This window comes from Barbus barbus, assembly GCF_936440315.1.
Source record: "Barbus barbus genome assembly, chromosome: 8".
NCBI classification, from domain to species: Eukaryota; Metazoa; Chordata; class Actinopteri; order Cypriniformes; family Cyprinidae; genus Barbus; species Barbus barbus.
The window spans coordinates 18,180,001-18,194,061 of NC_136736.1; the positions used below are offsets into that span (position 1 = coordinate 18,180,001).

Here is a 14,061-nt window from a genome sequence, read left to right on the forward strand (position 1 = left end):
AGCAAGGCTTGTATGCAAATAATGTACTTTTGCGATCGCGAATAAGTGCAGTGTCCTGTCAGAGTAACTCTACTGCTGTATGTCGTGTTGTACAGTATATAGAGACGGCGGCGCCAGAACTGTATTTGACAATGTGCGCGGTAGCGCGATACTACGATATTTCTTAAAAAGCAGATCGTGGAGACATTTTTATCGTCCACGATCAAAAATCGTCATATCGCACACCCCTAATTAACACGCAAGAATACGGTGTCTGTGATCACTGACATAACTTTTTTTTTTTGCACAAGCATATTTTAATATGCTCGCTAAGTTAAAAATTCATATCTGGCATTCATAAGCAGCATGTTTTGGAAGAGTTTGTGAGGGTCAGTGGTGCACAGTAGTTATGAATTATATGTACTTTGATTTCAGGTGTTCTTATGTAGTCTCCAGTTTTCTTTTTGGAATGACTCCTAAATTTACCTTGCAGAAAAACTTCCAGATGAGTTTTAAATTTTCTTATTCCCTTTTTGTTCTTGTACTACTATGAGTAATTCTGACTTTTGGACAAGAAACTGTCAAGTGTCTTCATCCAGACAAGACCAGGATTATGCCTGTAGACCAAAGGCCAAAATAAGTCTTAAAGGGGTGGTTGATTGCGATTTCACTTTTTTCATTTTAAATAGTGTGTAATGTTGCTGTTGGTGCATGAACAGTATCTGCAAAGTTGCTGCGCTTAAAGGTCAACGTAAGCAGAGATATCGTCTTTTAAAAATCAGGAAGTTTAATGCCTACAAAAACGACTCAAATGGGACTACAACGAGATACTTCCTGGGTTTTATATGTAACAAACCCATAAATTTACATCAACCCTCCCTCCGGAACATGCAAAAAAGGGGGCAAGGCCATGTTCTGTGTCTTTGTCGAAGAGGAAGAGTTATAGTGGAGAGCTATAGCCATGCCGTCGAAAGTGTGTTATTTTCACCCAGCTGTCAGGTCTTCTGTGTTCGGGCTTCCTACGGACACTGTAGTTCATCAACAATGGTTAAAATTTATGTTTGATAATGTTCCTGACAATTACAATCGTAACTTAGCTCTCTGTGCTGCGCATTTTACGGAAGACAGCTTCCAGAATCTACACGAGTTCAATGCCGGATTCAACCAGAAACTATTACTAAAACATGGAGCAGTTCCAACTTTAAAACCAGAGGCAGCAGTTGTTGGGCCACAACCTGTAAGTAAGATTTAATCATTTTAAATGTATTTGCATGTATAATTTCAGACGTAATGTTTTAGTTTTAGTTTTATCAAGGACGTAAACAAATGCCAACGCTGGCTTTAGTAGCCAGTTAGTTATGCTATTTCGTGCGTCTATGACAAACGCGTACATTTTGGACCCGAATTTGTAATTATGTACTAATTTTGTAAATGTATTTTCCATGTATCCTTTATGACGTAATTTTTCATGTAATTACTCAGTCATGTATTCAGTTATATTAAATGTTTAATCAGGAGAAAACCGTATCTCAAAAGCTAACAAACAGCAGTAGCATTTTCAAGTAACAGCGCATCGAAATTCTTTGAGAGAATAATAATAAAGAAAAAAATTTACCATTCAGAAACATTTGCAAGAGCTGTGTTTGCGGAGGTTCTGCTTGACTCTCTTCATTACCGCTTTCTGGGTCTGATTCTGGCTCAAACTGATACGGCAATATTGACACCATTATTTACATTTGACCGGAGCACATGCAACTGTCGCCCGGAAAGGTAATGGGCGTGAAGTTTCCGGACAATGTGCAGTACGCAGTTTAGCCAATCACAACACACCAGCCCAACTAACCAATCTGAGCCCATTGTCTGTTTCTGAGGGAGTGGTTTCATAGAATCAGGAAGTCAACCAGTCGTTCAAATGACAGGAGAAAGCGGCTTACAATTTAGGTGAAATTTATGAAAAATAAAGCGTTTTTTAACAAACGAAACACGAAGACATGTTATATTGCACCCCATAAACACAATCAAGCAAAGAAAAAAGTCAGTAAACCACCCCTTTAAGTTATGTATTCTCTCTAACCGGAAATGTCACCCACATTTTAAAACACCGCAGACTTGTTTCAAATATTGTGGATAGCTCAGTTAATTAAATTGAGGCTGTACAGCAGGACAGATAGGCAACTTTTTTCTTTAGTAGAACAGTAACAAATATTTTTAGCTCAAACCATGACCCTTAGAGATTTATAAAATGCAAGTCAACGGCTACAGTCAGTTTTAGAGCCAAAAAAAGCATATCAGGCAACATAGAATTAATACCTGCAGCTCCTGACAATATATTGAGGTCTTATGAAGTAAAACGATGAACCAGTTCACCAAATGAGACTGAACTGTCTGAAATGGTTTGTGGCTCAAACAGCACAGATCTGCAAGTTACTTAATTAAAACTCTCACTTGAAACGAGCCAATATACTGGTGTATATGATAATATGATGCTGGTTTTTGCAAACTCATTAAGCGCTGCACTGAGCAATACAATGAACTAAGAAACAATTCGGACTGGGACCAAAGAACTGATGAGCTGCTGATATGACCATGGGTAAACTGACCACTTGAATGAAGGGGCAAAATGAAAGTTTTTATGGGTTCTCATGGTTTATGTAAAAAGGATTGATCAAGACTAGTTGATCAAGTAGAAGATGAAGTTGATCAAGACTAATTTAATCACTTTGTGTGTTAGACGTGTAAAACCTCCATATTTCACATCATAACTGGGTGCTTTACTTATATTAAGTAGTAGTACCTTTTATTATCCCCTTGCAGAAATTCTGTTTCAATGGGTTTCAACATGCATTTCACATAGAAAAACAATACGACATCAACAAAAACACAAAGTAAAAAAAAAAAAAAGGTTCTATCTAGCTTGTGGTAAAAAGGATTTTCCACCTATTTTTAAGAAATATTGGCATCCTAAATCTTCAATTTGAAGGCAAAAGCATATACATTATGTCACTGCGTGATTGCGTAAATTAACTGGTGAATTGGTTATTTAAACCAGTTAATTGAAACAAACTGTCTGAATGAACCAGTTCGCTGAAAAGAATAAGATTTACCCATTAGCCTGAGGCCTTGGATTACAGATATACAGTAATAAAGTTAAAAATAATGTTCAGTGTCTTGCAAATACTGGTTGTTTCCCTTAAGACCTCAGTGTATCGTCAAAAGCCACAGGTACTAAGTTTGTGTTGCCTGATATGCTTTTTTTCTGACTCTCAAAATGACGGTAGCCATTGACTTTTTTATAAATGACCAGGACCATGCTAAAAAGTTTCTTTACTGTTCTACTAAAGAAAAAGGTTATTGGATTGCCTAAGTAAATTAACAGCAATTGTTCATTTCGGGGTGAACTATCTTTTTAAATCCTCTTCAAACAAAGAGACATTTTGTTTTTTTAATCTATCTAAGGGTGCTTTCACACCTGCCTCATTTAGTTCGGTTGAATCGCACTAGAGTTCGTTTTCCCTCTTGGTGTGGTTCGTTTGGGCAGGTGAGAAAGAAGCAATCGCACTCGGGTGCACACCAAAAGCGGACCAAACAAGCGTTCCGAGACCTCCTTGAAGAGGTGGTCTCAGCACGCTTTCAAACGAACCCTGGAGCGGTTCGTTTGTGGTGAGAACGCGATCAGACCTCAAACAGACCCAACTGCAAAAAGAACTGCGCATTTTTTGACTTTTGACTAAACCAGCTACCATAGTCAGCTGTGCTGTGCATTATGGGATGAGGAAGTGTTTGTTGACAGTTTGCAGTTTAGCATGGCAGGTCGCGGACAAACTTGGGGTTGTGAGGAGGTGCGGAGCCTCATAGAAATTTGTAATAATGTAATAGCAGTGTGCTGTCTGCTGCATTTTACTTCTGGCTTTGTTTACTTCCGGGAGCACCGTTGGAATTTTCCCGCACGCTCTTTCTGACCAATCGAAAAGAAGTTTAGGGAATACATTCAGACACATATAGCCAACAAGTGAAAGTAGATGTTGTCACGTGACTGCATTTTGGTTCGTTTCAGCTGGTTCGGACCAGAGCAAACAGTGTGGTGCGAAAAGGAACCAAAACGGCTAAAAATAGCTACAATGTATAATTTTTTGCCTTTGGTCCGGACCAAATGAACCGAACTACAGATGTGAAAGCACCCTAAATGAGGAAGATAGGATTGATTGAATAATTGATGGATAACTGATGTCATTTTCTCACTCGTTTCATTAATTTGGAATGTGGACTTGGAATGTGTAAAAGCCACATTTGTCTCTCTCATCAGTGAGAGCAAAATCCTCCTGTCAGCCAACTGGTTATTATAATTAGTCAAAGATTAAAAGTTCTATTCATAGTAATATTTTTATTTGCAGGCATTTTTTTCAACATGTAGTACTTGAAAGTAATCTCTGTCGGTGATAAAAACAGTATAATAAAAAAAAAAAAAAAAGACAAGACGAAACATTACCTCCCTCTCACCAAAGATGATAGTTACATCCTCCTTCTTGGCATTTTTTATCATGATGGTCACTACAACTTGAGACTCTGTCTGGTACCAGTCATGTCTGAAGTGGAGTAGGTTACTTAAGTGTGACATGATTTTTGCTTTATTGTATTGGATCATAATTAGTGCAACAAATAAAAGTTGAAGAGTAAGTGCATTTGAAATAAAACGAGCATCATAACCACACTTACTTGACAAACAGGGTTGTAGTTTGCTTCTATTTAAACATTATTTTTTGTGCATTCCAGTAGAAACCAAGGAGAAAAAGACAAGAAGACAGACAGAATCATTGTTCACCACAAACAGTTTAGGCTTTTCTCCCCCTTTGTTACTAAGGACTCTATTTAATGAAATACAACGAAAAACAGCACCCCAAATGGACAAAAATAAGATAAAATTATTTTTCTTTAAGATTTCAGTTAAAAAACAGGAAAAGATGGCAAACACGCTTACCGAATCTGAGGTTTGGTTTGGAATGTGTGCTGGAACTTCAGAAAAGAAGGTATTAGTTCAAGCATGCAAAACATGCACACAAAAGTACACTTCAAATTGGCCACTTTAATATAGGAAAAACGACATCAGATGTAAGCATATTACACAAGGGCGGAAATAATAAACACATAGATATTGGCATGCAAAGATTAATATGAAATTGAAACTGTTCACAAGTTAGTATAGTCCAATTAGTAATAATGTCTTTATGCATTATTATAATAGGATGATTCACCAAATACAGACAGAACTTGATTTGTTATTTATGGTGCTTGATTTACAGCACATCATTGTAAATATGATTTTAAATTATGATTTTATTAACAAAAGATGAAGCCAAATAGCCTTTGACAGTGCACTTATAATATTTTATAATATTTTAATTTCTATTATTCTTTCCATCCCTGAAAATGTAATTTTAAAATTACTGTATTTTCTATGACAATGAGAAATCAGTTTATTTAATAACATATGGCAAAGAATACCCAAGATGTGTCACTCGTATAGTTTTGAATGGGGAAAAATGCTACCCATAATATGGCCGCTCTATCAACGCTATAGAAACAAGCTGTGTCCGAAACCGCTCCCTGTCCCCTATATACAGTTGAGTTCAAAAGTTTACATCCCCCTTTCAGAATCTTTAAAATGTTAATTATTTTACCAAAGTAAGAGAAATCATATAATGCATGTTGTTGTTTATTTAGTACTGACCTGAATAAGATATTTCACATAAAAGATGTTTACACTCCACATGAGAAAATAGTTGAATTTATAAAAATGACCCCGTTCAAAAGTTTACATCCCCTTGATTCTTAATACTGTTTTCTTGCCTGAATGAATCACAGCTGTGTTTAATTTCTTTGTTTAGTGATAGTTGCTCATGAGTCCCTTGTTTGTCCTGAACAGTTAAACTGCCTGCTGTATAGGGCTGAGCGATTAATTGCAATTGCGATAATATCGCGATATGAAAAAACACGATTTTTCAACCGCAGAGGCTACGATTACACTGTCACGTGACACACGAGAGTAAAGAGGTGTGTTCGACTTGAAGATCGATCGGTGTATGACAAAGTACAGCGAGAGAAAGTATAAGACGACGCCCGCTCTCTTATAGCTCTCGCAGTATTTGATGACACACAGCAATCGGTCTAGCTGCGCTGCTTCAAGCCGAACACATCCAAGCAGTCTTCAGAGGAAGCATCAAATTGGCACGCTATGTTGCCAAGTCCGCAGTTTGCGGTCTTAAATATCATGCAGAATTGACACGCTTCATGATCACTGATATGATATGCTTCAATATCACTGATATGTCACGTTGTCGAGTCCTCACCGCGGGCTTGGCACCAGGCGGAGAAAACCGACCATTTAGAGGCGTAGAGGCGTCTCGTGGACGGGGCTCTAGCCTGTTCAATTGTATTCAGGACATTCTCGGGGAGATCTATTGAGTCCCATCGAGTGCCCATAGATGCAGGTCCCACAGCTCGGGCTGGGGGTGCCAGATCGTTCTGTTCGCCTGAGAGAGGAGGTCTCGCCTCAGGGGAATGGGCCACGGAGCCGCTATTAGCAGCTGAGATAACTCCGGGGATCCAAAGCTGGTTCTTCCAGAGTGGGGCCACTAGAAGCACTTACTTGAGGAATCCGAGCAATCGCGGGAAAAGCGTATAGAAGGAGGTTGGGCCATTCGTGGGCCAACGCGTCCTCGCTCTTCGAAAAATAAATCTGGCAGTGAGAGTTGTCTTTGGAGGCAAAGAGGTCGACCTCTGCCCTGCCAAAGATCTACCAGACTTCCTGAACCGTCTGTGGGTGGAGCATCCACTCCTCTGAGGGGACGTTGCTCCGAGAGAGCATGTCTGCTCCTTGGTTCAGACTGCCGGGCACATGAGCTGCTCTCAGTGAACACAGGTTGAGATGTGCCCATACTAAGAGGCGCTCTGCCATCTCGAAAAGGCGTTTCGAGGTGAGCCCGCCCTGGCGATTTATGTATGACACCACCGTCATGTTGTCCGAGCGGACTAGTACGTGGTGTCCCCTTCAGGACTGGCAGGAAGAACTTTAGAGCTTGACATACTGCCGTCCTTTCGAGGCAGTTGATGTGCATCTGTCCTTCTGCGTTCGTCCAGGAGCCAAAGGTCGGTCTGCCACTGCACAGAGCCCCCCAACCGGTGTTGGAGGCGTCTGTTGTAACAACCATCCTTCTGTAAATCAAACCCATTGCCACGCCTTGTTCGAACCATCGCAGGTTCTTCCAGGGGGCCAGGGCTGACACGCAGGCCCGGTTCACCCTGACACGAATGTGTCCATGACACCACGCATGAGGCGGAATTAGAGGTTTCAGCCAGTACTGAAGGGTCTCATCTTGAGAAGGCCCAACCGAAGAACTGGCGATGCAGAGGCCATGAGGCCCAGCATCCTTTGAAACGATTTGAGTGGGTAGGAGGCTCCAATCTTGAAGGAAGCCGCGAGCTGCCGTATGGACAGAATGCGATCTGGCGCGACTTTCGCCGTCATGCGGGCGGAGTCGAAAACTGTCTCCAGGAACGAGTTTGTGGGGACAGTTTTGGGGATGAGGAAATAACGGCTGTAGAAGCCTGACTCGCTCTGAGCTGGAGGAACTGTTTCTACAGCCCCCTTTTTCCAGCTAAATTTTCACCTTGTTGCTGCTTAGTGCTGAGGTGGAGACCACACCGCTGAACCGCAGGGGTCTCTGAGCGAATCTAAGTGAATAACCTCATTCTATAATCCCCAGAACCCAACGAGACACTCCGGGGATGGTCCGCCAGGCCTCGGCCCGTGTGGCAAGGGTGTTGGAATTCATTTGGGTGGTGAGTCGCCGTGTGGGGACTCGACACATCTGTTAAGAGAAAATTACTCCTTTGAAAATGTTTGTGTTTCATTTTTCCTCACTATAGCAGTGATCGCCTGTGTGGGCGTTATATGAATGGGCCCAGTTCACAACAGTATGTACACAAACACATTGCCGTCGACACGCCGAGCTAAACGGGGTGTTCGGACGCGTGACAGAGGCCGTTTCGCAGCGCTAGACTCAATGCTTCCATCAGGAGAGCAGTTAACCCCCCCTCCCCCCCGTGGGCGGGGTCTAGAGTCTGAACCTGACAGAGATAATCATAATGACAGCCCTTTCTATCGATCTGCCTAAAAAGATCAAACCACTCATTAGAAGAGGGGTGCTGATGATCTTTGTGTGTGAACACCCTGGCAGATCAAAAACTGATGCGGGCATCCCATCAGATCTGTTCGTAGCGGACGAGGGGAGGCAGGGCAAGACACAGACTGTCACGCTGTCAGATCAAAGCTGTATGGAGAGTGAAACACAGGGCTTTGGCCAGCGTAAATTCACTCAAGCCTGAACGCTCAATCCCGCGATTTGATATTTCTTCTCCGAGGTAACTGGGAGAGGAGAAACACGAGAGCAGGGGAGGCGGGGCCAACTTCGCTGAAGTAGGATAACCGCGAGCGCAGCAAAGACACCTTAATAGTGAAAATAGCGCTAGCAGATCAAAGAGCTGCGAGACGCGCTAATCCTTAGTGCAAACACACCGGCAGATCAAAGCGCTGTGTGCAGAGTGAAACACGCGGGGCTATGCCAGCGCGCAAAAAAAAAAAATAAAAAATAAAAAAATCACTCGAGCATGCCCGCTCAGCCCCGCGATCTCTCAGTTTCCAGAGAGTGAGAGCGGGGAAGGTGGGGCCAACCAGCGCAGTATTGTAAGATCTGTATAAAAGGATTGTGCCACTCAGTGCGATGAGCGCAGATCTTCGCGTTTAACACACTCTAGCAGATTAAAGTGAGCACACAAGATAAACCGGCGTGCAATCACTCAAGCCTGATCGCTCCGCTCCGCGAGTTGAGGGCGCAGAGAAAAAAGGCAGCTTCTATCCGCAGCGAGGCATTTCTACGGCGAGTGTCTTCCAGTCTCGAGTGTCAGCGAAGGGATGATCGTCGTCGCTGAAGGATAATTGATCTGTTTTCCTATGGCGAAGTGCCCGCTTATATAGCCAGATGACCCCGCCCCTTATGGCGGGCTCTGGCGGGCTTTGCCGCCATAGGCTCGTGCAGCGCCGCTGACGAGCCATTGGTTCGTTTTTTTATTACTGCACGAACCAATGGCCGTGCAGTCACACTGCGTGATTGAAAAAGTCTTCAGTCCTCGGAGAAAAAGGAGTTTTCCCCATAGCGTCTAGCGACGCAGTACGAGTGAAGTATCGACAGGGAACTGTGGTTTATCACACCTGAGTTAAGTTCCTCTAGCCACACCTGTTCGCAATCAAGAAATCACTTAACCTGTTAACCTTCGCCCCCCATTTTGGGCCTCACAGGTGAAAATAACCTACCTAAATTAAAACGGTAAAAGTGTGCTACACAAACAAATTAGGTATCTTTGGAAAGAAGACACTCTAGGCTTTACTATCTATCATCCAGAGTTGACAATGCTCAAAAAGATAAAAAGTTATAGACACTGACGTGCCTTGAAAAATATTTTTCCACACTGAATGTTTTTTTATTTCATATACAAATACATGAAATAAGTCCTGGAGCAATCCAGAAAAGTAATGGATTGAAAGCCACATGTCTCATGAGTTTATATTTCAAATTTGAAGATACCACCATGAAAAATGAGATTCCTGCAATATTTTTTCTGAAACTATTTATAGTCCTCCCACCTGTTTGAGGAAAAATAACCACCAAATGGATTGCAGAATTATACAAACTATTTTAGTCATTATACATATTCCTGCATAGTTTTTCAATTATAAAATAATAGACAGAATTTTAGACATCATATAAGTGATTTATTTGAGCACTAAAAAATACAAAAATAATAATTTGAGTAATAAAAAAGGAAAAAAAAAATATAGCAAAAAAATGCTTTGTATATAGTATGTATACTGAAGTATTCTGATTGCCAGACATGAAGTGATATTGGCAGACATGGTCATACAGTCAGTAATCACACGCTGATGTGCTTCCATACAGATGATAATCAAACGGGCCATATAATCAATAATAGCTGATCATTGAATCACAATGATAGCCGTCATAGAGTCGGTAATAAACATGCTGATGTCCGTCCATACATATGATAATCATGCAGATACGGCCACATTCCCCACCACACACATATAAAAAATGTAGAAGGAAAAAAAAAACTTTATGGAAAGCAGATCGCTAAGTTACGCCCCGCTCAGATGACAGCTATGTCACAGCGTGCGTCACGCTTTCAGGAGAGAGCGCCAAATTCAAATAATCTATATTCCGCTTTTGAGACTTTTTTCCGTGGACATTCTGTTTGTAAAATTGTATGCTACAACACAGTGTTGTTTTTTACCACCAAGACGCTGTTTTTGAGTGTAATTTATTCCATAACGGACACGAACAATAACTCTCCCGAAGAAATGAAATGTAAACAAAGGAATAGTCATCCTTATTACAACGTTATTGTTTCGCTGGACTAAAAGTGCTCGCTGGGATGTTGTTCTGTGGACCCTTACCTGTCTAACTAAACTGGGATTTCAGCAGTGGACACGTTTGTGACTCATTATTACAATGAATCTGGTACGTACTGCTTTTTTATTCTGCATGTTTTGATGTGTACTTCTTACACAAATGTAGCAAATACATTCCTTATAAGCTTTCCATCAGAAAACAGCGTTCTGTCGTCGCTGCTTGAGGCTTAGACCTTCAGAATGATATATAGTTTGTCAAGATTAATGATATTCTTTCATGTTAAAATTCATTCATAAACAAACTAGTGGGGAAAAAAACGCTTCAGTGCGCTGTCGCTCTGGTAAACGTTAACAGGTTTTAAATAGGACCTTTTACTTTACTTTTTACTTTGTCATTTAGCAGACGCTTTTATCCAAAGCGACTTACAAATAAGAAAAAGTAAATAAAACCGTCAAAACTCTGTAAATACGATATACACACACATTTAAGAAAATAAATTAAAGGTGCCATAGAATGAAAAACTGTCTTTACCCTGGCATATTTAAATAATAACAGTTCTGTACATGGAAATGACATACAGTGAGCCTCAAACACCATAGTTTCCGCCTTCATATGTAAATCTCGTGATTAAAAAAAGACCACTGAAAAACAGGCGAATCAGAACATAACACCGACTGTGACGCAACAGTCGGGATCACTACGCCCCCAACATTTGCATAAACCCGCCCTTGTTCTAAGCCGGCCGAACCATCAGAAGCTCTGCAGGTATTGTAAATAAACAAGCGCGGACAACAGCGAAAATAACAAAATAAATTTTATGTTCCAGGCCGTGCAGGGGGTGTGAAGTGCAGGGATGGGTTGGTGTCTGTATTCAGAAAGGCACAGAAAGCAAATAACGCGAGCCACTAAAGGGACATGGTTAGCTCCTTGCTAGCGGTAGCCTGTTACAGTACATACGATTTCACTCTCAGTAAGGAGAGATGAGGATGATGGCGAATGACTTACAGATCCTGAGCACCACTGACAAGCATCTGATCTTGTGAAATGTGTGGTAAGTACTGTTGCTCCATAATGTAAACATAGTTTGTGTGATCGCGTCTCTTGAAAGTGAAACTATAACGCGATCGATGGATCGTTCAAAAGCAGTTTCAATGCCTCGCATATTAATAACCGCTCCCTGATGCCCGCGTTTTATAATACAGTATAATTACCCGACGATATAACTGCGAGAGAAAGTATTTAAATATATATTTTCCTCCCTGTGCTTCCTTCTTGCTGATGAGCAGCACTGTGAAACAACCAATCAGAGCAGAGCTCATTATTATTCATGACCCTGCCAAATAAGCCAATAACAGACCGTTTCATTCTAGGGAGAAATCCTAGGGTTGTAAATGGACATGTAAAATCGTTTCTGGAGATTTTTTGCCCTTACCTAAGCCACATACCTTCTGTGTAGATATCAGAGAACAATTTAAAATACTGTATCAATGCATTCTATGGCACCTTTAAATAAAATTGACAAATGCATACAACATTTCAATACTAAACATTTAAATTAAAAAATAAAATAAGCTAAAAACAATTCAAAATATTAAAAACAACAACAACAACAACAACAACTTACTTACACATAGTAAGAAATGGTTATAAAAACTGAAACAGAAGTGAAACAAGTTGTAGGAAAGAGGAAAAATAAAAAGCGATACTTATATCCTTGTTGTAGGACCTGCCTGACAAAGTGAAGTAGACGAAAAGATCCTCAAAAGCTACACATCATGTTGAGATCCAAAGAAATTCAGGAACAAATGAGAAAGAAAGTAATTGAGATTTATCAGTCTGGAAAAGGTTATAAAGCCATTTCTAAAGCTTTGGGACTCGAGCGAACCACAGTGAGAGCCATTATCCACAAATGGCTAAAACATGAATCAGTGGTGAACCTTCCCAGGAGTGGCCGGCCGACCAAAATTACCCCAAGAGCGCAGCGACTACTCATCCAAGAGGTCACAAAAGACCCCACAACAACATCTAAAGAACTGCAGGCCTCACTTGCCTCAGTTAAGGTCAGTGGTCATGACTCCACCATAAGAAAGAGACTGGGCAAAAATGGCCTGCATGGCAGAGTTACATTTACATTTATGCATTTAGCAGACGCTTTTATCCAAAGCGATTTACATTGCATTCAAGTTACAGTTTTTACATTTTATCAGCTCTTGCTTTCCCTGGGAACCGAACCCATGACCTTGGCGTTGCTAGCGCCATGCTCTACTATTTGAGCTACAGGAAAGTTCTAAGATGAAAACCGCTGCTGAGCAAAAAGAACAAAGGCTCGTCTCAGTTTTGCCAGAAAACATCTTGATGATCCCTAAGACTTTTGGGAAAATACTCTGTGGACTGACGAGACAAAAGTTTAACTTTTTGGAAGGTGTGTGTCCCATTACATCTGGCATAAAAGTAACACAGCATTTCAGAAAAATAACATCATACCAACAGTAAAATATGGTGGTGGTAGTGTGATGGTCTGGGGTTGTTTTGCTGCTTCAGGGCCTGGAAGACTTGCTGCGATAAATGAAACCATGAATTCAGCTGTCTACCAAAAAATCCTGAAGGACAATGGGTCTCATTCACTAAACATGCGTACGCACAAATTTTTGCGTGAAATGTGCGTACGGACGTTTTCACGAATAAATCATGATTCATCAAAAACGTTCGTACTAAAATTTATTCTAAATGTACGAAAAAATTCAAGAACAACTTATACCACACGTACGCAATAATCATGTATGCCCGGGGCCTTATAAGCATGCATAAAGAACCCCACATATAATTAGATATGTTATGTACAGGGTGGGTGAAAAGTAACTAGACGTTAAAATTGATAAAGTATAATTAGAGATCCAATTATTTATTTTTATATATATATATATATATATAAATAATTAATTAGTGGTCCAAACAACAAATCACCTGATCTATGCTTATATAAACAGTGATTATTGTTTCTCACATTGTGTTTGGAGGCATGGCACACTTGGTACTGCTTGAAGACATTGCGGCGCATGCTCCAAGGAGAGAGCGCGTCTTTAGAGAGCACACAGCAGGGCCGCGCCCCCCCAAACTGTTACTGTTACTGTAAAGTTACTGTGCCTCCCCACTTTCCATCCTCTCCCCTCCTTGCTAAACGCGATCGATTTTGAAAGCGAAAGTAGGCCTACCGATAAAACAGCGCACATAAGAAAGCAATTGAACGCTTTAGCGAGCGCCAGCAACTGCACGCTCTTCACGAAAACACCCCCCCCACACACACAACGTGATTTGTGTCCCCCCCCCCCCCCCCAGAAATTTAAATGCCCCCCGATGGAGGTGCCCTGGCACCGGCTCTGGCTCACAGATATGTTTGCTGAGAGTGACGAATGGCTGTTCAGTTGCTTTTAAATAACACATTTTTTCTGGCTTCCACCTCCGACAGCAAAACCTCACGTTCATTATCGTTAAAGCTATTTTTCTTTGTCTTTTGTTTCGATGCCATAATTGTCTTTCTCTAGACGAGTGCCGCTTTGCGGAAAGCCCTTATATGGAGCTGGTTTGGGCGTGTATTATGCTA

At 41.1% G+C, this 14,061-nt stretch overlaps 1 protein-coding gene across 8 annotated transcripts in view; it reads right to left on the reverse strand.

Moving 5' to 3' along the window:
* LOC306873925 (protein SGT1 homolog) overlaps positions 1-14,061 on the reverse strand; it is a 112,472-nt gene that overhangs the window by 12,789 nt on the left and 85,622 nt on the right. For 5 of the 8 annotated variants that reach the window (XM_079423501.1, XM_079423499.1, XM_079423497.1 and 2 more), the window contains 3 exons: positions 4,955-4,989; positions 4,693-4,718; positions 4,466-4,562 (listed from right to left, as the gene is read on the reverse strand). In XM_079423501.1, the coding sequence (XP_079279627.1) occupies positions 4,466-4,562; positions 4,693-4,718; positions 4,955-4,989 (158 nt within the window). Of the gene's footprint in view, positions 1-4,465; positions 4,581-4,692; positions 4,719-4,954; positions 4,990-14,061 lie in introns of all 8 variants that reach the window. The other 3 variants (XM_079423500.1, XM_079423496.1, XM_079423494.1) reach the window with 1 other exon arrangement.